The sequence below is a fragment of the Neolamprologus brichardi genome, chromosome 9, assembly GCF_056152115.1.
Source record: "Neolamprologus brichardi isolate AB-2024 chromosome 9, ASM5615211v1, whole genome shotgun sequence".
Lineage (NCBI taxonomy): Eukaryota > Metazoa > Chordata > Actinopteri > Cichliformes > Cichlidae > Neolamprologus > Neolamprologus brichardi.
Window position 1 is genome coordinate 24,270,947 of NC_142112.1, and position 26,051 is coordinate 24,296,997.

At 38.5% G+C, this 26,051-nt stretch overlaps 2 protein-coding genes and 1 pseudogene across 6 annotated transcripts; 2 read left to right on the top strand and 1 right to left on the bottom strand.

The window, feature by feature from the left end:
* The first annotated feature begins 1,051 nt into the window (after positions 1-1,051).
* LOC102794444 (solute carrier family 22 member 13-like) lies at positions 1,052-4,388 on the top strand. Its single transcript, XM_035909647.2, has 10 exons — positions 1,052-1,433; positions 1,657-1,760; positions 2,193-2,347; positions 2,808-2,979; positions 3,074-3,194; positions 3,276-3,370; positions 3,458-3,672; positions 3,789-3,897; positions 3,987-4,181; positions 4,258-4,388. The coding sequence occupies exons 1-10, from the start codon at positions 1,059-1,061 to the stop codon at positions 4,331-4,333; spliced, it is 1,617 nt and encodes a 538-aa protein (XP_035765540.2). The 5' UTR covers positions 1,052-1,058; the 3' UTR covers positions 4,334-4,388.
* A 2,795-nt stretch (positions 4,389-7,183) lies between these two features.
* Positions 7,184-12,040, top strand: LOC102794151 (solute carrier family 22 member 13-like; annotated as a pseudogene). Its single transcript, XR_015719513.1, has 9 exons — positions 7,184-7,194; positions 8,881-8,941; positions 10,411-10,571; positions 10,659-10,779; positions 10,859-10,953; positions 11,064-11,278; positions 11,375-11,483; positions 11,668-11,862; positions 11,950-12,040. The product of XR_015719513.1 is annotated as a solute carrier family 22 member 13-like (transcript).
* Positions 12,041-12,815: 775 nt separating this feature from the next.
* Positions 12,816-24,272, bottom strand: LOC102793668 (xin actin-binding repeat-containing protein 1). 4 transcript variants are annotated; one of them, XM_087846176.1, is made up of 7 exons: positions 24,079-24,272; positions 23,887-23,974; positions 23,409-23,762; positions 22,242-22,320; positions 20,597-20,742; positions 20,212-20,259; positions 15,210-19,835 (listed from the first exon to the last, which is right to left on the bottom strand). In XM_087846176.1, the coding sequence occupies exons 1-7, from the start codon at positions 24,270-24,272 to the stop codon at positions 15,429-15,431; spliced, it is 5,316 nt and encodes a 1,771-aa protein (XP_087702302.1). In that variant the 3' UTR covers positions 15,210-15,428. The 4 variants fall into 4 exon arrangements, 2 of the variants coding, with proteins under 2 accessions (XP_087702302.1, XP_006795178.2); XR_015719637.1 differs by lacking the exons at positions 15,210-19,835; positions 22,242-22,320; positions 23,409-23,762; positions 23,887-23,974; positions 24,079-24,272 and adding exons at positions 12,816-13,361; positions 13,452-13,635; positions 15,053-15,183; positions 21,426-21,619; XR_015719638.1 differs by lacking the exons at positions 15,210-19,835; positions 22,242-22,320; positions 23,409-23,762; positions 23,887-23,974; positions 24,079-24,272 and adding exons at positions 12,816-13,361; positions 13,452-13,635; positions 21,426-21,617.
* Positions 24,273-26,051: the final 1,779 nt, after the last annotated feature.

The following is a 26,051-nucleotide window of genomic DNA, read 5'->3' on the forward strand; positions in this document are numbered from 1 at the left end:
CGTGCTTTTTGCTCACAGAATTTCATTTTAGATGTGTAGTCTGTAAACTTGAGCTGATGCTGATCACAACCCCTGCTATGTTGGCTTGATCACAGCTAATGGAGTTACTGACAGCAGTATTGCTGTTATGAGGCCTTTTCCCATTGTATTTTCCGGGTTATCCGATTACATTGAATATAAAGTATTGTCTCGAATGTTCAATGGATCTGAGGTTAGTTTATTCACACTTTCTCCCATATAAGCACTCCAAAAGCGAGACGCTTGGCCTGAGATGGCATTAACTCATGATGCGATACCAATCGTATCACAATACATGATCCTGTGATACGCAATATACATCACGATGGCTACATAACTGCTAGGAGGAGGGGACTTCCAAAAAAGGCAGTAATCGCCATATAAGATAAGAGATAAGATAAGATTTTATTGATGCCACAACGGGGAAATTTTTGTGTCACCTCAGCTCAGGTACAGATATCAGAAGGAAAATACAAATAAGTACAATCAATGAAAAAAAGTAAGATAATACATTATATACATATGTGCATTATTATTAGCCCAGAGACAGATCTTGCCCCTCTGTGACCATTTATTGGATAATCAGAAGAAAATAAATGGATGTTAAATGTGAACTGTTAACTGTCCTGAGCTATATGTTTAGGTCATGACTTTTATAATTTAACTTGTTCAGTTTTTCTGTCTAATATTACAGAAGTTTTAAGGGGCTAATGCTGCCATTAGGTGACAAATAAGATGGCATTACTACTATCAAACGCACTAACTTAACAACACTCCATTAGTTTTTCTTTTTTTATGTACCTTTATCAGATATATGCAGCTGTCATGTCCTGAAACATAATCAAAACCTGATACTAATGGATCACATTTGGCAGTGTACAGTACATCAGCAGTCTGTTAGCGAGTTTGGAGGTCGTAAAACCACAGTGATTATCAGTTTAAACATTAACCAAGTCACGCTGATTACTTGTGGATGAACTCTGCTTAAAACCAAATCTTTTCTCCTTTTCACATGAAGCTCTGAGGACTTAGATGTAAATATGAGCAACTTTGGGGAGATTTTGAAGGAGATTAATTCATTTGGTTTATTTCAGAAACGTTTGGTGGTTGCATTATGCATCCCAAGCATATTTCTAGCTTTTGACGTTATTGGCCAGGTGTTTGTCGGCATGAGCTTTCCACACAACTGCAACACCGACTGGATCATGGAGCGTGGGCCCAACCTGACAGAAGACAGGCAAAAAAATCTGACCATCCCAGTGAAGGAGGATGGTGGATTTGAGAGCTGTTTGATGTTCACGCCGGTGGATTGGGATTTGGAAATGATTGAAAAATATGGGATCAACACCACAACAGAATGCGTTAATGGAACAGATTTTGAGGCATCTGGTGGTGCCTCCAGCATTGTGACAGAGGTAAAACGTCCTTAGTGTTCGCAGGAATGTACCTAGTTGTTCCAGGGATTCTGTTGGCTTGCTCTGTATGAGCTGATGATTTGACCATCAGAAGAGTAAATCACAGCAAAGCATTTCAGCATCTTTTTTTTTTATATATAAATGTCTCCTCTTGGGTTGGTCCTTTACAAAAGAAAGTTGGTGTTTTGCATGACAATAACACCGACTTCTTGTCTGCTGCCAGTTTGACCTGGTGTGTGACAGGAGCAACTTCATTGAAGCGTCACAGTCCATCTACATGGCTGGTCTTCTGGTTGGAGCACTGGTCCTGGGCTCCATGGCTGACAGGTATGGATCATTATCCTTATGTAATGACACTGATTAAATGCAAATCAACACTGAATAGTTTGTGTTGATCTTTTAACCCATGTAAAAAGAAACTTACAGTAGCTTTAATAGTAGTCAAACTGTGTAGTTGTAACTTATTGCTGTGATTGGGACGTTAATGAGGATGCACAGAAACAGCTCATCCCAATGAGTATGATTTGTTTTTCATTCTTGCCAACAGATTTAGTCCAGATGCTTTTTACACGCAGTGATTCAGACTATATCTACACCGTTAGGGTTGACTGCCAAGTGCAGCATATTAAATCAGGTCACCCACTGGACATAATAAACATGACGTTGGTTTATTTTCTAAATTCTGAGGAAAGGCCATAAACATCATGCTTGCATATTAAAGTCCAGGATCAGTGAAACAGCTCTTTCTTGTCTCTGTAGGTTTGGTCGCCGCTTTGTTGTCCTGCTTTCACTCCTCTTGCTGATGGTTTTTGGTGTGGGAGTTGCTTTCTCACCCAACATCTACGTTTTTATAGTTCTCCGATTTTTAGGCGGAACCTCGGTCTCCGGCATTGTTGCTAATGCATTTGTAATAGGTAGGTACGATGTTTAGTCACAGCTGAATTTAATACCACGTTGTACTCCTGCATCCTACCTGGTACCACTGGAGATGATCTACACATCACAGCACTGTACATGCAAAAAAACCCCAATAATTTCTTGTTTTTTTGTATATTTTTTGCACAAGTTAAATGTTTCAGATCATCAAACAAATGTTAATATTAGACAAAGATAACACAAGCAAATACAAAATGCACTTTTTAAATGGTGATATTCATTGTTTCTGCTGCAAATCATAGTACGCACACGCACACACGCCAGCAGTGAATCTAATAGATTTCAGCTTGTTAATTTAATTGTATCTAATAATCCAGGTGTATGTTGTGTACAGAAGTATAAATGAGTTTAGCGTGATCTTGTCAAGGGACACACGCATGCTAAACAAAACTGTAAACCAGAAATCATTCCTTTTCCACATTTTCTGTTGGGCTGAAGGAGGAGAATGGAGTGATTCTTCCAGGTTTGCGTTGTGCACCATTATCTGCCACTCCACTTTTCCTCTTGGATTGATGCTGATGTCTGGTGCTGCCTATTTTATCCGCAATTGGAGGATCCTGCAGCTGGTGCTCTTCTGCCCACTTATCCTCATTCTGGGTATTTTCTACTGGTCAGTTGCCACTCCTGTCACATTAAATATTATTACCAACATCGTGTAGAATAACTTTATAAATAAAATTACGGTTTGTGATCCTTTTAACCAGGATTCTTCCCGAATCAGCTCGCTGGCTCATTACCCAGGGCCGCAAGAAAGATGCTATAAAGGAGATCCAGAGGGCAGCCAAGGTGAACAAGAGAAAGGTCTCCAAAGACCTGTTGGAGAAGGTGATCAAACTCTTTGGCTTCAACCAAAATCAAAGAAAATATAATACTGAAGCACACTCACGTAAAAATGTAATTGTTTAGCTGGAGGATGAGACTACAACCAAAAGAGGAAACATGTTGGACATCTTCAGGATATCATATCTGAGAAAACGTGCTCTCATCATGAGCTACGTCTGGTGAATATAATTTTTACCCTCTAAAAGGTGCCATATTTATTTCCTTTCCTTTTTGGGTTGACTAAAAATATCTCTCATGCTTAACAGGTTTGGAACTAGTCTGCTGTACTATGGACTGAGCCTGAACGTTGGCAGTTTTGGTCTGGATATTTATCTGACACAGTTCATCTTTGGTTTGGTAGAATTGCCCGCACGTCTGGGCAGTCTGCCTGTCCTCCAGCTCATTGGGAGAAGGATTGGTCTGTCAGTAGTGTTACTTTTTGGAGGTTTAGCTTGTCTTGGGATCCTTGTCATACCAAAAGGTACTTATATGCTTTTTCATTTATAATCTTGAAGATTAATTTTCCTAAAAAAATTGTCCTATAAAAGCTCAATCTGTTAAATGTTATGTGCAACTTGTTTTTTGTTTGTCCATCAGATCTTCCCATAGTAATAACAGTCATAGCTGTATTGGGAAAATTTTCTGCCACTGCCAGTTTTTCCATAGTCTATGTTTATACGGCAGAATTATATCCCACCAATATAAGGTAAGGCATTATAATAATGAAATGCTCAATTTTATTTATTTATTTTGATCCAGTGAGTTTGATGATTGGTTCATCGTCTGTACTTGCAGGCAGAACGGTGTGGGTCTGAACTCCATGTTGGCTCGTGTGGCAGGCATCCTTGCTCCTCTAATCAGGCTTCTGAGCACCTACCATTACACCATTCCCATGCTGATCTATGGAATCATCCCCCTTGCTGCTGGGGGTCTCTGTTTACTACTGCCCGAAACCCGTAACGTTGAGCTTCAGGACCATGCTGAACTTACGTAAGTTACCAAACTCCACTTCAAAAACCAAAACATCTAAAGGGTTTTTCATAAATATTGTATTCTTTTATTTCAGCAAACTTGAGGATGAGGCTGCTGAGGATGGGTCTTTGACTAAAGTGGACAAAATGGAAAAGAGCACAAAACTGTGATTTATATGGTGAATTTATATGGTTCACACCTTTTTACACTCATTTTCTAAACCAGTGCACTGGTAAAAAGATTTTGTATACGGTTTGCTAAAATGACCAACTTCAGTTGAACGTTTTTGGTAGTTACAAACTGTTAATGAATCTTGTTCTTCCAAAAGTCATATAATATTTGATCAATTAGATGTATATGTATAGTAAAAGAAGTATAAACTGTAATTGTTATATACTTTTTTAAGCTTTGTACTAGATTTTTTAAAACTACCTATTTAGTAAACTGTTATTTACCCCCAAATAAAACTCCCAAACACCAACCCCCTGAAGACTATGCCCCGCCTAAAAAAAAATCATATATATATGTATGTATATATATATATGTATATATATATATATATAATACAAAAAGCCTGTTTCATTTCTTGTTATCTATCAGTAGTCTTCCCCTTTTTGAGTTTCTATCTCATTTCTTAGACTTTTTATCTGATTTAGTGCTCAGTTTGTATAAAGGAATCAGTGAACATTTATCTACATGTTTCAACACTGCAATTAATTTATTATTAGACTCAGCTGAGCCCACTCACAGTCCTCAAACCCCTGCGTCACTAGTGAAGGCTCTGAAAAACCTCCTAATGGCCTCTGGTAGGAAAAACATCTCTGTGCTTTTCCTGCTATCTCAATGCAGCATTCAGTATTGCTGATCGTAATAATTTACTAAAGAAACTAGAGTTCTTTCTGTAGCAAAATTACACATATTTGATGATAGTAGCTGTATTGAGTAATGTGGCACACTCACACAGACTGCCCTGCCCCGTCTACACTGCAGATGTCACCAATGAGGTGATTTGATGAAAATGCCAAAAGTGGATACTTTTGGCATTTTTTGAGTAGGGTTTTCATAGTAGCTTAACAAAAAAACAAAATTCAAGTAGGAATATTAATAATATAACGTATAAGGGTAGAACGGGACCTTTACTAAACTACAGTTTGTTTAGCAAAGGTCCTGCAATGCTAAAGTGAAAACTCCCTAAATTATTCGCCTTCCTGTGAGCAAGCACATGGTGACAGTGGGAAGGAAAAACACCCTTTTAACAGGAAGTAACCTCTGTCAGAACTAGACTCAGGAAAAGGATTTAAAAGCCTATGAAGATATTATATTTACTTTTGATTCTTTCAGCAAATTTTGTTTTTATTTAATGTTACATATTGTAACGATACACTCAGTGTGTGCTGTTTTTATATCCAGTTGAATTGTTGTTATCTTTGTTGTGCCACTAATTTGACTGAACTTCTTAGTTTGAATTAAGTATGGATACTCGACAGCCTGTGATTGTCGCTGTTAAAGTGTTTTTAACAGAAACTCTGTAATTGAAACTTTCCAAAAGATACAGACATTTTATTTTATAAATAGTACTGAGAATTAATACTATCAAAACAACAACAATAAAAAAAATCATTGATGTAGCACAAAACATTGAACTCTAAATAAAAGCTGTCTCTGATCTTTCTACTTTGAGCTTCATCTCTCAGTTGAGCCAATGACTGTACAACAAGCTGTTTTGGTTCTTATGTGAACAGTAATGAACTGTTCATATAGCATCATTTATACATTTAAGATATGTCCATAAATGAGCACAGGCTGAAATCTCACCATTTTTCACTATTACTGTATAGTTATGTGAGGTTTTGCTTGGAGCATTTAAGTGTATGTTATTTTCTTCATTTTAATTTAAGTATGTAATGGAATTCTTACTTTACTAACCCTTACATTAAGAAACTGTTAGACTACTGTACTGCATAAAGACATCAATTGTATACAGAAAAAAAGAATTAGAATAATGTTTGATTTGCAGAAAGAGACAAAAAAGAAGTCGCTTTCTTGAACTACAGTGTAATGATTGAAAAACATGAAGGCCAAAAAAAAAAGAGATTAGAGAGCCTCCATATTGTGTATACAAAAAATTTAATTGTGACAGTTTTTACTTATAAAAAAATAAATAAAATAAAATCCATACTTTTCAGTCTCTCTCGCTCTGTCTCTCTCTCTCACACACACAAACACACCAAAACAGAAAAGTAATATAAATAAAGTGCAGTGTATCATAAGGTTTTTACATTTTTTTTGCATTAAATGTTAAGCAATACTATCCATTTTTATTCAGTCTTGGTAATAATCGTTTGACAGTTGACTAACAATCAGTTTAACCGCCAGGCGGGACGTCAACGTTCAAAGACACATGAAGTACATAAAACATCCAGAGTTGATTTCAAGTGTTGAGTAGCTGTTCACTCCAACTCTCAACATGACAACTAAAGAGATGTTGTATTCATTAGGATGAAAAACCACATTAAACCTATCAGAGAGATAAAAAACAAACAAACAAACCCAAAACCAACAGTCTGGTTCTTAAAAACACTGAATGCACAGAAGACCACTAAAGTGCATGATGCCAGAATTATTTTCATATTTAAGAAAAACCCTTGCACAACAACTAACCAAGCTGCAGGTGTCAATGTGAGCATGAATGGTTGCCTGTCTATGTGTTAGGCCTACAATAGACTGGCTCCCTGTTCAGAGGGTATCCCGCCTCTCGCTCTATGACAGCTGGGATAGGACGGACTACAAGGCATTTTTGGAAAATCCCATTACAGCACATCTCTATCTACAACTATAGTAACCAGTCATTATTTAGATCAGTTACTGTTCACTGGCTGCCAGCCCTAAACTTTGCCCCAACACAAGGTGATTATTTTATTGATAGTGCTTTTAAAAAGAAGGTCATTTAAAGACCATGAACTTTGTTACAAACAAATTTGTGTCATGAAAATCTGAAATAATTTAAGGTTCACACAACCATGTTGTCTCTGTAAGCATTGAATATTTATAGAGGCAATTATCAACTGCAATCACACAACGTTATTGGGACATGATAATAAAAGACAACTCGTACATGGACATGTGGCATGAAAGATTACAGAGGACAGTACACCACAGATTAGAGGTTTCCATTCAGCAAGGTCAGGTTGATGAATGGTTAATGCGTGGCATCTTCTGTCACTGTATAGCAGCTTTAGAAATATCCATAAGATTCTGGAAGGAATGCCCTGTCAAAGGCATACACAGGATAAGTGATCTTTACTCAGGGGGAGTGTTTATGTCATTCGCTGAAATAACCCAAAAATATGGTTTGATAAGAGAAAATAATTTTTGGAAATATTTACAAATAAGGGATTGTATTACCAAAGGAAAATTTACTCGAAGCTCAAATATGGTGGTGGAGTTTTTAGAATTGTCCAGTACAGCACATAGAGCAGCTGTTTTCTACAAACTGTTTAACAATCCCAAAAAAGAGATATGTGAAAACCTGAGGATTATATGGCAGAGAGATTTGAGTTGTGCAATTTCTAAAGAAGACTGGTGTAGAATTTTGTCATTCTCTGATAAATGTATAAGAGAGGCCAGGGGTAAATTTACTCAGTACAAATTAATACACAGATGGTACTTCACTCCATCCAAACTTTATAGAATGGGAATCAGTCCCAGTAATATATGCTGGAAATGTAGTTCAGATCCAGGGACATTTATGCATGCTATTTGGGAATGTGGGAAAGTTTATCCCTTTTGGCAAAAAGTATTGGACAAAATAGGAAGGTGGATTGGTTTGATAATACCCTTGTCCCCAAGACTGTGCTTACTAGGGGATCGGTCAGTGTTACCTGGGGTTTCAAAATATGACTTTGTGGTTATAAAGGTGGGGGTGATTGCAGCGGCTCGAGTTATTCTCAGTGTTTGGAAGGAACCATCTCCTCCAGAATATAATAGGTGGAAAGAAAATATGCTGAAAATGGTGTTGTATGAAAAATCCTTGGCTAGGATTAATGATGATAGGGAGGGTTTTGACAAATCATGGGGACGTGCTTTTGGTTGAGATGGTTGGAATTTATTTGGTCAGGGGAATTATCTTTAGTTACATTTTATGCTTGCTGCATTGTGTGTTTGTGTAGGCACTCAGTAATGGAATAACTTAAGAATTTGATTTTATTGTCCTTTTTTTGTGGGTGTACCGATAGTAAGTATTGAAAATAGACCCAAAATACAAAGGTGAATTAACCATGGGATTGGAAGCTGTCTTTTCTTTTTTCTTTTCTGTTGTTGTTTTGTTTGTTGTTTTGTTTATGTTTTCATGTGGTTAAATGTTAAAAACAAATAAAGACTTCAATTACAAAAAAAAGAAAGAAATATCCATAAGACCTGGTTTATGTTCAGGACACTTCACTCATGTTGCCTCACGATGACAATTTTAACATTTACTTCATGCAAACAATCTCACAGAACTGCTTTCCAACTAGCATTGAACTGTTTAATTACATTTTACCCCTTATTTTCAAATTAAATCTAATAAATCTGCAGCTTTAATTCTATGACTGTCTTATTATTTTTTTCTATACTGTACCTCCATTGCATTTCAGTACCTCTGTTTTCTCTCCCATAGTTTGTGCTATATTCTTTCTGTCCTCACTCTCATTCTCTGTCTCCCTGTTTCTGTATTTAGATGTTTTTTGGCTCTGGAGCTGCACTTTCCTGATATTTGGTTACCAGGCCTCACCAACCTGGTGAGTATTTACTGTTTCTCAGTGGTTTTAGTTTAATATTCTTGTGCATACTGGTTTAACAAAAATAGCCTTATTCTGCTTGAAGTTTGTTCCTGATTTTGTGTTATTCAAATGTTGGGTATCCAAATACTGGTCCAAATTTACACCAACTGTGTACATCACAAACAGTATAGCATCAGTGTAGGGGATGGACATCAGCCATGATAGCTGTGAAACATCTGAAGCTCACATTAGACACTCATACTCTACAATGTAGGCAACAGAATATAGTTATTTATTTAAATTCTCTGTCACTGCAGGTGTCCAACATAACACGTTCAAACTAGAATTTAGATTGGAATAATATTTATAATTTCATTTACTAATGTTGGGGGCGATTGTGGCTCAAGAGTTGGGAAATCGCCTTGTAATCGGAAGGTTGCCGGTTCGAGCCCCGGCTCGGACAGTCTCGGTCGTTGTGTCCTTGGGAAAGACACTTCACCTACCGCCTACTGGTGTTGGCCAGAAGGGCTGATGGCGCGATATGGCAGCCTCGCTTCTGTCGGTCTGCCCCAGGGTAGCTGTGGCTGCAACTGTAGCTGCCTCCACCAGTGTGTGAATGGGTGGATGACTGAGTGTGTAAAGCGCCTTGGGGACCCTAGGTGGGACTAGTAAAAGTGCTATACAAATACAGGCCATTTACCATTTAATGTTATTTTATTATTAGATTAATATTGCACAAGTTTCAGCTACCTACAAAAAACGGTTAATAACATTACTTTTACTTTCTTTAACTGGAGTATTTTCAAACACAGGTATCTGTACTTCAACTTAAGTAAAGGAAGTCTGTACTTTTGCCATCTCTGGTTAATAATTAATTAGCCAGATAAGGTGTGGCCTTAAAAAACCTCGGCATGCCGAGCCACGCATCATTATTATCACCACGAGTGATTTCAAACGCAGAAATCGGCTAGTTTGGATTGTTTCAAAAATGCCTCCTTTTTAAAATTATGCATCAGCACCATGTTTATACCTTTTGATATTATTGGCCAGGTGTTTACAGGCTTGAGCTTTTCTCACCACTGCAACACGGACTGGATCTTGGAGCGTGCACCCAACCTGATGGATGAGAGACAAAGAAATCTCACCATTCCAGTGAACAAGGATGGCGGATTTGAGAACTGTAAAATGTTCACGCCTGTGGACTGGGATTTGGAAACCATTGAAAAATATGTTATTAACACCACAATAGGATGTGTAGATGGGTGGGACTATGAGGCTGCACCAGGTGTCTCCACCTTGACCTGTCTGGTGTCTAAATCCAATCGAGAATCTGTGGCAAGATCTGAAAACTGCTGTTCACAAACGCTGTCCATCTAATCTGACTCTTCATGGCTGTCATTGCTTAACAAAGGATGTGATCTATTAACTTACTTTGTTCACATTAAAGCAGAAATAAACCATTATGCTTATTTTTGTTTATCTTACAGCCTTGGAATGGACTGATCCCTCAAAGTCTGCATTTCCACAATGTCCATCACAGCTTTCTTCGCTGTTGGACAGATTCTGAGGCCTATTTGATCCAAAACTGGAGAATCCTGCAGCTAGTGCTTTTCTACCCTCTGATCATTGTCCTGGTGGCTTTTTATAGGTCAGAAGCTTTTCACATCATAATGAACATATTTTTAAATTGCTGAAAACTAAAAGCTCATACAGGTTTGAATCTGCTTTTTAACAGGCTGTTGCCAGAATCAGCTCGATGGCTGATCACTCAGGGCAGGAAGGAGGAGGCACTAAAGGAGCTCCAGCGGGCAGCCAGAGTCAATAAGAAAAAAGTACCAGAAGATGTCCTAAACAATGTGAATAGCATGTAACACAGAGAACTTTGGTTTATCCATATGATATCAATGTTTTCTAAAGATTCTTTTCCACCTTCAGATAGAGATGGAGACTGCATCTGAAAGAAGAATCGTACTGGACATCTTCCGCATTTCATATCTGAGAAAACGTTTTCTGATAATGGGTTTTGACTGGTGCGTCTTCTCAAATGGAAATCACATGCATGCTGTATTCTTTAATAACTAAACAATAAATCACAAAAACAACTTGAAACTAAAAATATCACTGTGACCTCTAACTCTAGGTTTGCATCAAGTCTTCTGTTCTATGGACTGAGTCTGAATGTAGGAAACTTTGGCCTGAATATTTACCTCACACAGTTGATCTTTGCTGTTGTTGAAATTCCTGCAAACTTGTGCGGTTTGACTCTAATTCAGCGCTTTGGAAGGAGGATATGTCAAGCGTGTTTCCTACCCTTTGGAGGTACCGCTTGCCTTGTGGTCCTTGCTGTGCCAAAAGGTATCTTCCCAATCTAAAATTTATTGTTATAATTTTTAAAAAAAAGTCACTCGAGGGCTGAGTTTTCCATGTGATTTTCTACTGTTGCCCTATCAGATCTTTCCGTGGTGGTAACACTCTTAGCTGTGCTCGGGAAATTTTCTGCCACTGCTTCTTTCAGCACAGCCTACGTTTATACAGCAGAATTATACCCCAGAGTTTTAACGTCACTCACCAGCAGTGATTCTGGTAACAGCAAGATTTTCTTTTCTTTGTGTTTGTTTTAGTACATAATCTTACAGTGAATTTTACAGCAACATGTTCTGCTAAGTGTCGGTTTGATTGATTTTTCGAGCTAATCAGTAAAATGTAAAGCATTGCAAAAATCACCTCAGTTTGTGTTTGTGCAGGCAGAATGGTGTAGGTCTGGACTCCATGTGTGCTTGAGTGGCGGGTATCATCCCACCACTGATCAGGCTACTGGAAAGCTACCATCCCATCATCCCAATGCTAGTATATGGCATTGTCCCTGTTGTTGCTGGAGGTTTCTCTTTGCTGCTGCCTGAAACCCTCAATGTTGAATTTCCAGATCACACTGCACTCAAGTAAGATCAATAGTATTTCTCCTGATACTGATATTTGTATAAATGCATTATCAGTAAGTGTGTTTCTTCTTCTTTTTTTTGACTTAGAAACCCAGCGAATGAAGCAAAGGGAGACGGATATTGTGCTGAAGAAGTTGAAGAACACAAACTATAATTTTTACTGACACCATAATGGGACTAAGTATAAATCTGTTATGTTAAAAACTGAAATGTACAGTGTATTAAGTGGCTAATCATTAGTTATTGAAAGAGAATTTCTCAGTTTTTATATTAACTTCTAAACGTGTACAAAAAATGGATATAGCCATATATTTAGTTATGTTTTTGTGTTACAACAAACATGCTGAGATCCATACACATCATTTACAGACAGAGGAATTGGGCTAAAAGTTAACCGTGTCTGTAATCAGAGCAGTTTTCCACAGATAGCGTAACTTATTTCAGTTGTCTGCATGTACAGAAGTATTTTTTTCCATGTTTTTGTCTCTTGCACTAAGGTGAAACCTTTTTTTTATGCAAAGTGTTTTGTTAAATGTACTGGATAAATAAAATATAGCAAGTTACCGCCTGGTGTTTTGAGTGATATGTCACCTACTACGATAAAGTGAAGTGGGAAGGAAGAGAGAGGACTGTTTTTACAGCCTTTGGTTGTATTGGTTTAAATATTAATTAGATGTATTTGTGGAGGTAAGAACTGGGGATGCAACACTTTAATGTGGAGGCTCTGCTGCCAGTTGGAAATTTAGACAAATCCCAAAACCAGAGGAGAGTCAAGATTTTGGTTTTATTTGGTTTCTTTTTGCTCTTTCCGTGCTCGTGTAAAATTTAATGCGGTTTTATTTTCATTCAAATGTTATGTCACAGAGCTAATCACAGTTATAGTGAACAGAATCATTATGGCACCTTTAAATGTAATTTATGAGCACTCAGGAAGGAGAATGGAGCACCGACAATTCAGCAGTAATGGAAAGTGAAGGAAAGATCTTTATTATGATCTTTACAGACATAATAATCCTAATGCATTTGCCTTTTCATAGTTTGTATTACCGATATAAAACAAGAACAACAAAAAAAGTCCCAAGTGTTATTGCTTTTATGCAATAATAATAAAATCAAGCTAATTTCTGATTTATTTTTTTTATCGTACTTTAAACACAGTTTCTTAATTTAATGTTAATCTGTTTAATTCTTTGCATTTTACAAAAGTATTTGCAAGAATTATTTTTAAAAGCTGTAAAGTTATTTTTGTAAATGCACAAGTTAAAGTGCATTTACAAAAATAGCTCAGTGTCAAGGAGATGATTCCGATGTGTGAGTATGTACAGGCCCTGCCCAGTTTCTAAAATTAGTTACCTATCATTGCAATTAAGTTGTAGGTTATGTCTCGGCACGCTATCATTCATTAACAAGAAGCACATGAACACACTGCAAAGCTTGGACAGGATGGCTTCAAACACAGATTCAACAGGGTTTTCTGTGCCGTCACCGTCTCATCTGAGCTGAGGATAGAAAGAGAGCCCAATTTTATAATAATCAATCAATGAGTTTAGTCAGACATTCATAAAATAAAAATGCCTTGTGGTACTTACATTTCTACTGACTGCTCATGCCTCAGATTCATTGTGCACCAAATCAGCTGCATTCTTCAAAAGCCATCGATCCTTGTGTTGAGCGTGTCCAAATCCCTCATCGTAATTCCCCTTTCGTCTGAACAGTTGTTGGTAGTGAAATATGCAGTAGAACTCACCGTTTAAAGGCGCGTAACTGTACATGCTACAAATGAGCACAAGGTTTGTCAGTCATTGTTCAAAATAAAGAGAGCAGTGGGGACAGTTTTTGATTAACAGTCGATGTAAGCATCTTTCAGCTACTTCTTAAACATATTCTGGCATATCTCCACTTTTCTAATCAATAGTGGGAAACTTACAGGTGGTCCTAATCTGTACATTGAATCAAATTAGCAATTGCTATGTTATCTGCATCACATATTGGACTAAATAAAATGTTTCAAAGATGAAATGTTTGGTAGCAAATGATAACGTTTAACTGCAAATGTCTATCTATCTATTCTAGCAAGCTCTTATTTTGTGTTGTTTGTAGCCTTAGCTTTGCTAGTAGTTTTATCCTGTAGCCTATATTTTAGTAGTAACCATTTGCCAAGTGGTTAAGTTAGCTCTCAGCTTTATGAGCGGGAAATGAGAGAAGGAAAGTCTAAAAAATGCCGACTATAAGAGCACATGAACATAGATCAGTTAATCATCATCACAGTGACACAGAGCAGATTGATATATATGATGTAGCATGCAAAACAGGGCTAAAGTCTTTAAGTTTTCTAAAATTTCACAAATTCTACATTAGCACACAAAAGACAGATTTAATCTATCTTTGTTTATTTCTTTTGACGACTTTTTAACCTGACAAAGTCGAACTGAACGGAGTTCATTATTTGAATGATTGTGGCTTAGTAATGATGCAAATGGAGAAACACATCATTTGTAGCATGTTAAGATCCACTAGATTTACAAAAAATTGTTGTTTGATCACAAACCAACAGTCTTATCAGCACAGGCTAAATATGGAAAATTCACAGGGCCACTAAGAAGACTTTCTAACACCACCCCCCCTGCCTGTTTGTGGCTGAACTGCTGTGAGCTCGTTTTTTTTTTCCTCATTCCCTAGAGCCTTGTTGAATGAGGATTTGGGGAAAACAGTGTGTTGTATATTTACAGTTTATGCATCAGAAGACATTTAATAAAATACATTTCCCTGACACAGTTTTCAGAGATATGTGCAGACTGTGCAGTTAAGATAACAAACACTGGAAATATGGGAAAGTCTCTGTGTTTGTTTCTTTTATTTTTTGCTTGCCTGGTTTTGTGCGCAGTTGCATTTTGGCCAAGTTTTTACATGCTGCATCACATATCTGCAGATCACAAAATACATGAGTATCCAGTTTTTACATTCATAATTTAGTATGTTGTTGTTGGTTTTTTTTTTTTAATATTTCAATTTAGTAATACATATTAGATATGTTAGATATTTACATATCTAACATATCTACTTACAGTTATAAAGTTATAAAGCTGGAAAGTTATATATATAAACATATAGACACTAATCCATCAGACAAGAGGAATCACTGATTAATGTTGCAGGTGATTTTTTTTTTTGTAGAAGTCCAACATCCCACCTTAATTTTTTCTTGCAATGTTTGCAGCAGAAGCACGCTTTGTGAAAAAAGTATTTGTCTGCAGTTATTTTTTCCATCTGATAGACTGGCTTTAGACATGCTGAGCACATCTCTCGAGAAGCCGGTTGAAACTGAAGAAAAAAAAAAAAGACTGACCTTTAGTTTTTTTAAACCAAAAGCATTTATAGTAAACCACAGTGAAATGAGAAGTGAAAATCAAATATATATTTTTACTTTGAAATGCAAATCACAGACAGTTTTTAAGATCAAAATAGATACAAAAGCAAAACCCCAAACTTTAAGCCTTATAATTGATCTCTTTTCATACACAGTCAGATATGTGACAGCTTTCACATAACGAACAGGTAAAACGCTCCTATTCGGGCACCAGTTTATCAGTCTGATTGATTGGCAGCTTCACTTCTGGGTCTGTGGTGACCTGAATTGTAGATGGACTGATTACGACATGCCTTGTGGACGATGTCACTGTTTCTGTCTGAGAGTTGACCACAGCGGAGGTCTTGGAAGAGTAAAACTTTGTTCCGGATCCTTCGGTCTTCTCATGTTTGTCGGTGACTGGTTTTGTTCCTGTTATACTGTTCCCGTCACAGTCTGTCTGAACCTCGAGCACCAGCTGTCGAGGACTGAGTGGGATGGAGGTGGATTGTTTCTGACCTTCTTTTCGTGGGTCATTTCTGTTTTGAGCAGGGCTGTTGCATATCAGCGTCTTTGTCGTCCGAAAAGTCTCCTCCAACTTTTGGCTCTGCTGGCACGTCGGGCAGATCAAAGCTTCTGGTGGTGCCAGGTCGGTTTTATCTGTCTTTCTAGCTGCTGATTGGATAGTGATAAACGCAGGTGAAGGTGGAGGATTCGACTGAGGTTTCCCAGAGGCTTCATCAGTGCTCGCATCTTGCCTTGCTGAATTAGTTGTGTTTCCCTGCATGGTAGCACTTTTCAGTGATTTTGTTCTGCTTGACCCAATGCTAATTTTATTAGCACCGCCAGAGGATGGGGATCCTTGTATAACCCCAAAGGATTCTTTGAACAGGCGTGATAAACCAGCAATATCTGAGTCAGATTTCAGTGTAGAGACGGAATAAAGTGCCTTCTTTATTGCTTCCTCTACATCGAGGATTCTTGCTAAAGTCTCCTCTTTAAGAGTCGTGATTTCCACACTCGCTCGCTCAAGATCTCCAAAAACGTGTGCCATCGATGACTTGTTTTCAGCGTTTTCTCTTGATACTGGCAACCTTTCATCTTTGTTGTCAGCTCTGACCTTGTTTTGTTTCTTTTTGTTAGAGCTGACAACCCAATCGGGGATGTTCTCAAATACTCTCCTCAGAGACCTTACATCAACCTCACTTGTGTCTTTTTCAATTTCTTCAACTCGGCTCAGAAAGCTCTGCAGTTCCCGCTGTTTTCGTAAGTTGTCAAATATTTCCATTGCTGCTGGTATGTTCCCTCTCACGATCTCATCCATGTGAACTGACAGTCGCTGTCGGCGCTCGTCGTCAGTCTCAGTTCGCCCTTTCTTTTCCCTCATCTCGACTTTGCTTTCTTGCTTCTTGATTTCTTTCTCATGCTTGTCTTGACTGTCAGTGGTTTCTCCACAGGTGTCACATGATTGATTGCTTGTAATTTCTGCCACATCTGGATCCACATGTGCAAGAACAGACATTTCTTTATTTCCAGCCACTGGTTTCAGGTTTTTGTTGTCTGGTTGGGGGATTTTCAGTCTTTTGGGCTTTACAGGGGCAGTCTTTGTCTTTTTACCTCCAAATTTCTCAAATGCATCATGGAAATCTATGTGACTTTCATCTGTTTCACTCGTATCACTTTTGGCTGCTAAATCCTGGGTTCTTTTCTCCTCTGCCTTGATATCAGAATTATTTTGGGTTGACTCATTATTGCTTTGTTTCTCCTTCAGATGTTCTGGTTTAGGTGGAATGGCTGGTTTTGGACCAGTAGGCTTTTTGCTTTTCTCTAAAATGAGTCTCGTTGTTGGGTTACTCTGGGTTTCGTTTTGGTGTGGAGGCTCTGGATTTGCTCCAGTTGCCTCTTGCTTCACTGATATTTGACTTGCTTCAGTTTCAGTCACAGTGAAAAGCTCGTCAGCACTGGTCGTTTGAATAGAGACCACATCCACGTGTTGCGCTTTTTCTCTGTGAGGCTTTGAAGAGTTTCTGTATATCATAGCTGCTTTAAAATCTCCTCTTGTGACATTAACGTTGGATCTTTCTAAAGATTGCAAAGCTGCTTTAATTTTACCGTGAAAAACAACTTCCTCATCCTCCTGTTGCGCAGGACTTGTTTCCAAACTTTGTGTAGTGACCATAGGAGTTTCTAAAGGTTGTTTCTGCACCCCCCCTGCACCTTCCTGGCCTTTGTTGCTGCACGATTCAGGAGTGTGTGTTTCCTCAGGAGTAGCATCTTTGTGGCTTGTCTCTATATTTTTGTGCTGATAATCTGTTTTCTGTGCTGAGGTGAAGTTTTCTTGAGAAAATCCTTCTTCTACTTTTGAGCGTTTCACAGTATCTGCTGTAACCGAGGGAAAGAGCTCCTCAGATGATTTCTGAATAATAGTCTTTTGTTTTTCTTGTGATGACTGATACAGTGCAGTTTGGAGGTTAGAGATCTGTTCGTTCTGATCTACCATCTTGACTAATTGAGCTTCGTGCGCACCAAGCTCGTGATCTTCATCAGTACATTCACTGCTTGTATAATTTTCCTGCACATGAGATAATACCCCAGAACTGCATTCTGTAGAAACATTTTGACCTGCGTATACATTTTTGTGGATCTTTTTCTTTGGTTGGTGTTGACTTGGGTCTCCAGAGAACATGCTTTTAAGCCTCTTTACATCCACGGGTACCCACTCAGTAGTTTCCTGCACTTGATCACTTTCCTTTTCATGAAGAACTTCCTGTCCAGCCATAGTTTGGTTTTCAGGGAGTTCTTGAACTGCTTCTTCAGTCTGAAGACTTTTTAAATACTCAAAATCTCCCTTTTCAATGCAGCTTTTGAATAGTTTTACACTACCCTTTACTTTCCCTTCAGGTGTTATTGATCCTGGGCATGTTTGTTCTTGAGAGAGTTCAAGTAGATCACCTTGGACTGACTTAGTAGCAACTTTTATTTCTTTATGGCCTTTTTTACTCATGTCACCCCTTTCCAGCTCTGATTGATCACATTCAGCACATTTTGGAGGGACGAAGCTCTTCACATCCTTCTCATCATGGTATTTGTAGAGGGAGTAAACAATGACTTTGGCACAGTTGTTGTCATCGTCTTGGATTACCACTCCTTTTCTCAGAGAGTTATCTTGATTGAGAATATCCTCAACAAGCTGAACCACACTGGCAGTTCTGAACTCCGTGTCCTTGTTCGCATTGAACTGCTGCTGTTGAACAGGCGCCGTCACCGCCGTGGTCTCGATATCCCCTTTGCTGTCCTCCTTTAGGTAAGTGACCTGAGGTTTTAGGTTTACCCGTGGTAGCAACTGGAGTATGAAGTTTTGGGCACCGCCTTCAGCCACCTCGTCATGTTTTATCTCAGGCCCACTCTCGGATAGTGTAAACTTAGCTTTTTTAGCAATCATTGTCTCATTGACCTCAATGATAAAGCCAAACGATTGGATGACTCTAATCTGGTACAGGAAATTCAGCGTTTCCTTGATGTTCTCCACCATTGTCTCAATTTCATCCTCGTTCTGACGTCTAATTTTGTCAAATGGCATTGATTCAAAAAGATGGGTTCTGTTTTTAACATTGGTGGTCATGTTGTCCTCACTTGCACCGCTACCGCTTGTGATTTGAGTTTTTGATGTATGCACAACGGAGGGCTCTCTTTGTATGTTGGTGGAGATAAAGGGATTGTTTTGAAAAAGAGCTGCCCTTGTTTTAATAATTTCATCATTCTTTTCCAAATCGGATAAGCTTATAGACTCCTCTTCAAAGAGTGCCTCCTCAGTGGAAAACTCATCGTTACATGAGAAGTCGCGTTCAGTTCTTTGACTGACATGAGGACATGGTTGTTCACGGGGCTCTGTTGCTAAATCATTGCTTGTGCTTTCATTTTTTCTGTGTATACTCTCACTACAAGCCATTTCAAATTGCTTTTTTTGTTTTTGGACTTCCTTTGTCTCATCCCTGTTAATAGAAACCTTTCCCTGGAATGTTTTACCCAGATTTGGCCCAGACATGTTCACAGACTGACTCTCAAATATCCTTCTGGTAGCCTGAACGTCTAGTCTGACCGTCTCTTCCTCACACTCTCTGTCAGTGTCTGGACTAATACCAAGAGATTTTTCAGCTTCCATAACCTCTTTAGCACTTTCTGCACGAGGCGTTTCTTTTGTTTCCTCCAGAACAGCCAGCGTTTTACTAAAATCACATTGTTTCTCACGTCCCCCTTCCATGTGCATCTTGGGGGTGTAGTGAGACACTTTGTTACTCGAGCCACAGTTCTCAAATATCAAGCGTTTCGAAAGGACCTCTCCCTCGTATCCGGTTACGTCAGCTGTCATCCTCTCTGAGCTCAAAACTTCAGCAAGCTCTTCATCCACAACATCATCCAGCATCTTCAGCTCTGGATGGGTGTGCTTCAGCAGACGCCTCAGTTCACATTTCTGCCTCTGTTGGTATAACATTTCTTTGGAAAGCTGGGGCAGATTAGGTTGCGGAGAATTTGTCCTACAGCTTTCTTCTAATTCTGGCTGATGTCTTGCTGAAGGAGGTAATGGTAAGTCCTCTTTCTTTTCTTGGACACTTGAGTCTTCTGACATCTTAGAAGAACAAAGGAATGTTTCTTACTGTTTCATCCATTCAGAGAAATTCATGCTCCAGAGCAGTCACACCTACTCACAGGAATGAGAGCCATGCCAGGTGATTTGTTTTCCTCATGCCACGTGTTAGCTGGTTAGCTGAACTCCAAAGCAACCAGCAAGTACAACCACAAATGCAACCACAAAATGAGTAAAAAATAAAAGCGTGAGGAAGTCTGTGAAGGGAATCTGTTTCTTTATTTTGCAGGTAAGCAGCATATTTTGGATTTTTGAGCCAAAGGGAACACGATACTGCTCGCTGTGCAAATCCAGTGTGCACAGAACAATGTGCATCAATCACAACATCATGCAAGACCACAGTGACATTGCACTTTACCTTGATTTGGCTTACTCTTTTCCCAGACTCACGTGACACTTTTCGTTCCTGCAAAGAAATAATAATAATTTTAAAAATTACATCAGCATTATTGTTTGGCTGCTGCCAGAAATTCACTTATCAATAATTAATTTATGATATATTATGATGACATATAGATAACAAACTTCAATGTGCAGCTGAAAATCTACACTATAAAGGGTGGTGGAATAAACCTTTAACTCTTTACTTTCATTGCCAAAAAATTATTTAGTTTTTTTTTTTTACCTTGCATAAAAATCTCTGAGATAATTCTTTCAGTGTGTAAACTTTAAACAAGTTTACTTTCTATAGTTAACAGTGAACTAAAAAGAAGGGGAGATGTAACGAGTAAGCTGACATGTACCAATTTTACAGGACTGTTTGCAGATTCCTTGGTTCCCGCTTTGGACAGATAGAGAGCTGATATTGCTTTCACCGAGACAGAAAGTTTCTCCTTGGTTTGGACGAAAGAGCTGTCTCTGAAGTCTGCAGCTGACCTCCTCTTTTCATCTGCAGAGACATCAGACACGGGAGCTTTAATGTTGAATTTTGTTATGGCTCTGTTTAAAAGTCAAACTGATCAGGGTTGTATCGTGACATTTTCATCATCGCCATCATCGACACGCAGCCAGATTGGAAATAAGTCGTGGCTCGTTTAACAACATACGGCTGACGTCTGTGTTATTAACAAACGGCTCGTGCTGTTTGTTAATAACACAGGTCCCAATTCGGGGTCCAGCACTTTCGAAGCTGATATTTAACAGCTGTCATGTGGCCGAGTTATAAATGTACCGCTTGTTGTGGAGCAGGAGAGATACCCGACTCTGCTGACACGCATACTAGTTAAAACAGGCAAGTCACTGCAACAACGGTTGACTAAGCATCGAAGTTCAAAGGTAAACAGACGTGTCTCAAAGCTATTTATGAAAGTACAGATACTTTATGAAATCATGAGTCCACAAGCTGGAAAACACTGCAAAAAAGGCTCTGCGACCAAAGAAGAAGAAACATAAAACTCATTCCAGTATCAGTTAACTAATATTACTAATAGCTACTAATATTTCCAGATTTGGGCAACTGTTAAAAATGTGAATAATAGCCATTAGTTTTCACCTTCTACCATACATACTGTATTAAGCTTCTTTAAGTGCATGTGCCACTCCTTTCTTTCAAAAATACAAATCTCTACTCACAGAAGAAGAAATATTCCCAGTTCCTTCCTCCCTATCTTCTTGGTTTCTTCCAAACTTTAGTTATCTGTTGGTTTGTGTCGTGTCATGGAGCCTCTGCCACTCGCTCCTTCCTTCTGTCCCATTCCTCTCCAGGAAACAGCTGACCCTTTCACCCTCCTGCACTTATTCTGGTCTTGTAGCACACCAGCTATTTCTGTCCGGTTGTGGAGTGGCTTACTATTCCTACACCAAGTTGAGTCATCCAAAGCTTTGACCGTGCTCCAAGGCACGTCTAACGTCTTTTTTGTGCCCAAAGATGTTTCTTTCAGAACAAATTTTTGAAAGAGCCACATATGTTTATTTTCTTTCTGATATTTCCATCTTAAGCTGAATCGTCTTCAGCAGTTTGTTATTTGACCCTGAATTTATAGAACCAAACCATATTCATCATAGTTCACTGTTTACTCATTACCTAAATCAAGGCGCAGTATTTCCCAGTTTTATCAGCTGGTCTTTTACCTGGAAGGTTGCACTTTGAAGCTCGCTGTAACTGCTTTCATTATAGCAACGTGTAATTTATGACATGAACTCGCGTTGTTTGTTTATGTTGCTACTCACGTATCCCTAATCAAACTGTAAAAAGTTTTAATCCGAGCTCTGCTGATAACTACTCAATAAAGAGATAGTCCTTTAATCTTAGAAAAGTGAAACTATTGTTCTGAATGCTTTAAAAAAACATTAATTTTGTCCGTTTCTTTCACATGATAGTAGGCAGGGTAATATGATATTCAGGCTGACACAACCAAAGCTTTGCTGAGCTAGAAAGAAGATACTCACCAGCTTGAGATGCTGCAATTTTTTCAAAATCAATACCCCCTATTGTTCTTCTCCTCTCTGGCTGAGTCTGATTTACTACCTATAGAGAGAAACAATAAAACATCACTGCTGCTAAGTAAACTCATTGTACATCATAGTTTCTATGTGTCAATACAGTTACATGAAAAATCCAAGCATTACTAGAAAAAATATGCTATTATATGAATGAGAAAGAAGTAAGGATTCATTAGACCTAATGCAGGTCAAGAACCACTGAAGTGTGTGATGGATGAGCCGATCTTTTGTGAAACAAGTGCTCAAAACGATGTTCAAAATTAATGATTTTTCTCACAAACAACTGAAAACACCTTATTAACTGTTAAGCAGACAGGAAAATGAAGTGTTTTCAGTGTGTGTGGTAGTTATTGGCAAGGGAAACGCTGTGCAGCTAGGAGAGAGAATGGATTCCACCAAATGTTGGGAAATTCTAAATGCATGCGTCTTCTTCTTCTTCTTCTTCTTCTTCTCCTTCTCCTTCTTCTCCTTCTTCTTCTTCTCCTTCTTCTTCTTCTCCTTCTCCTTCTCCTTTTAGGGTTCTCACCCTATCTCTAACATCTTTCTGCATCTCATCCTTCACTGCATGAATCTTTGGTGGGGTCTTCTGCACATGTCCAAACCATCTCAGCCTTGTCTCCCTAACTTGTTTCCAAAATGCTTAACCTATCCACCAATGAAAGTCTTAGCATCTTCAGTTTTGTCAGCTCCAGTTTTTTTTTTTTTTACCACTACCACTCTGTAAACCTTCTTTTCCACTCTTGCTACTATCTTTCTGTCACAAATGACCCCTGCCACTCATCTCCACACAAAAGATCACTCCAAAAGTTCCAGCTTCAGTTTCTTAAACTATTTAGCGGCAGCATAATACTGAAAGTGAAAAGGTGATGGTGGTGTGAAATACTTCAAGATGACTGAAGCTGGAATTTCTGGAGTGAAATCAATGAAAGCTTTGTTTATGCATCTTTGCACTTCAAGAAAGAAGAAAGGAATATTTGCTGTATTTACAAATATATATAAAAAAACCCATATTTTTCACATATGCTTTCATCTGTAAATATTAAATTTTTTTACCCTTTAAACTAACTGTGGGTCTATTAGGGAATCTTAAAGTAATAATGAGGTTGTATTTACCTTTCGAGTTACACGATCATCCTTCATATCAGTTTTATCAGTGCATGTTTCCATTCTCTGTTCCTCCACAGCGATCTGTACATCCTCAACCTCTCCGTTCATCTTTGATACGTCTGTCGTGTAACTTGATGTGAAGTCTGCAGCTCTAAGGCTGGTCTTTGCGTTGTTTTTAAGAGAGGCCTTTGACTCAAACAGAGCTCTCAAGGCCTCTATGGACCCTGTGCTGCTTTTAAGGCTGCTCATTGATTTGCTGCGGGTCAAATTGGTTTTGGCTCGAGACTTTTCCTTCTCACTGTTTTTCCTCATCAGAGCCTCCAGATGAGTCTCTTTACTTTCCAGTCGAGATGGCGTTATCTGAAAAGGATACACAAGGGAGGGAAGTGTGTGTAAATCCAGCTGCAGTGATTATTCTTTTTCCTGCTATGCCATTGATGCTTTTCATTAATTGGACAAACAGCTAAAAAACACCAGAAGTTACCTCCTTGAGCACCTGGTTTGGCTTTCTGTCATCATTATCTACTGAGGGTCCTTGAATGGATTTGTTCCCTTTCACAGCAGTTTGATATCTGTCACAAACACCGCATTAATGATTTGATGTCACTAATGACCTACAAGTAGCTTAGAGGGGTGCACAGATACAGAGAGACTGATGCTTTTTTTTTTTTTTTACCTGGCAACCAATTGGGATACTGACGTCGTCTTGTCCCGCAGCCCCGCATCCGTCCAGACTGGCTTGTCACATGACGAGCTGAGGCTCTTCAGCGATTGGGTACGCCTAATATTGCTCTTCCATTCCATGATCAGGTCACGGGTGCACACAGTTTGGATAAATCGCCTAGAATACAGACGCATAATCGATAACATTTGATTATGCTTACATTTCAAGTCCCATAACAAGCATTTATCTTCACTTCATTCAGCTCCACTAACTCACAGGTATGAAATGCCTTGACATCAATAATGCATAACTCTCAGGGAGTGAGAGAGAAGGATTTGGACGTGTGCCTTTCAATTTAACAGCGATGCAGAGTGCAGCAACTGCTCAATGTAAAGACACGAACTCGAGTTTGATGAAAGCGAGATGACGGCGTAAGTAAAGGAAGTTTCGAGAAGAATAGTTACCTTACAGATGTCTGTCAGTGTCTGCTCTCTGGGAAAATCAAAACACTTCCGCAGCATCACAAGACCTGCACACGGTATAAAGGCTCTGCGAGCAAAGTCCTTTTTCTTCCTCATTACCTTCGACTGTAAAATGTTCGATGAGTTGCAAACCGGGTGTACTCTAAATCCACTGACGTTATAAATTAGGAAAACGTTTATCCTGCAATTCTCATTTTGCTCTACCGTGTATCAAACAGCTATTGCATTGTGTTGTGGCTCCTGCGCTCTCAGGGGAATCATTGATGTTGGATTTCAGATTAGCCCTCTGATGTAATTGTGTGATCTTTGAGCAGCAGTACACTCTCTATTAAGTAAAAATTAGATGTACTTTATTGATCCTGAGGGCGCCTGGGCCATTACAGCTGCAATGTGGACAAAGGAGAAGCATGTAGAAGGCATTATTAAATCAAAGGAATTATGATGATACTCATCTTTCATGCTGACAGAGCGACCTGGTTACAGATTTACAGATTTATCGCTATGTGAGAGTAGTAGCAGTATTTTGACTGTCCAAAGTTTGCACTGTTGTGTTCAACTGAAAGTTTCTTAAGCAAAATAGAGAATCAGGAAGAGGAAGGAAGAACAATAAGTTAGATACAAAAAAGCATTAAAAAAACAAACAAAAATTCACATATGTGCAGAATTCCCAACGTTAACACACCATTATAGCAGTTTGGCTGTTCATGGAAACGGCTCATTATGAGGTTATGAGGCTCTTATACTTTAACTGTGAATAGTTATGCTTGTTGAAGACAGGCCAGTGTGTAGATGTGAATGTATGTAAATCAGTGTGGATCCAAAGTGGGCCAGACTAGTGAAATTCCCCCTTTCTGTCACTGTAAGCAAGTTTAATGCATTTAATCCCCGAAGTGCATTCTCAACTTAGTTTTTCAAGAATTGCTCTTGTAGTAAAGGAAATAAGTCTTTGAGGACTACGCTTGGAAATGTAAGAAATAAATGTGTAGCTCATTGATCAGACTGACGTATATTTCTAAAACATGTTTGTGTTAATTCACAAAAAGATTTTTTTTTTATAGATAGTGAAGGAAAGGGAAGTTTTCTGTCATTTAGTTATCTATTAATTACTGTGGTATAGTATGAATGGCCAGGTAGAGATGTTTAAAAAATGTAAAGCTGTAAAAATACAGTAAAACATTCCAAAGTTGATCCAAAGCCATCCAGTGGGCCAGATTGGAGTCTTTGCCAGGGTCTGGCCTTATGTTTGACACCCCTGATTTAAATAATTTTAAGGAACTTTTTCAGCATTTACAACGTTGTCATTTTAAAAAAATATTATTTATAAAATTAATTTATAAAAAGTCATTAGCTTTGTAAAAACCTCTTTGGAGGCCCCATTTACAAGGCTCTTATTTTAAATCAGATTCCAAGTTGCTGACTTTCCTTTGGTTTCAGGAAGCCAAGGGAGGAGCAAGTGTTGAGTAAATGTGTCTCCACCCAAGAATTCCAAGAGCTCCTGACCCC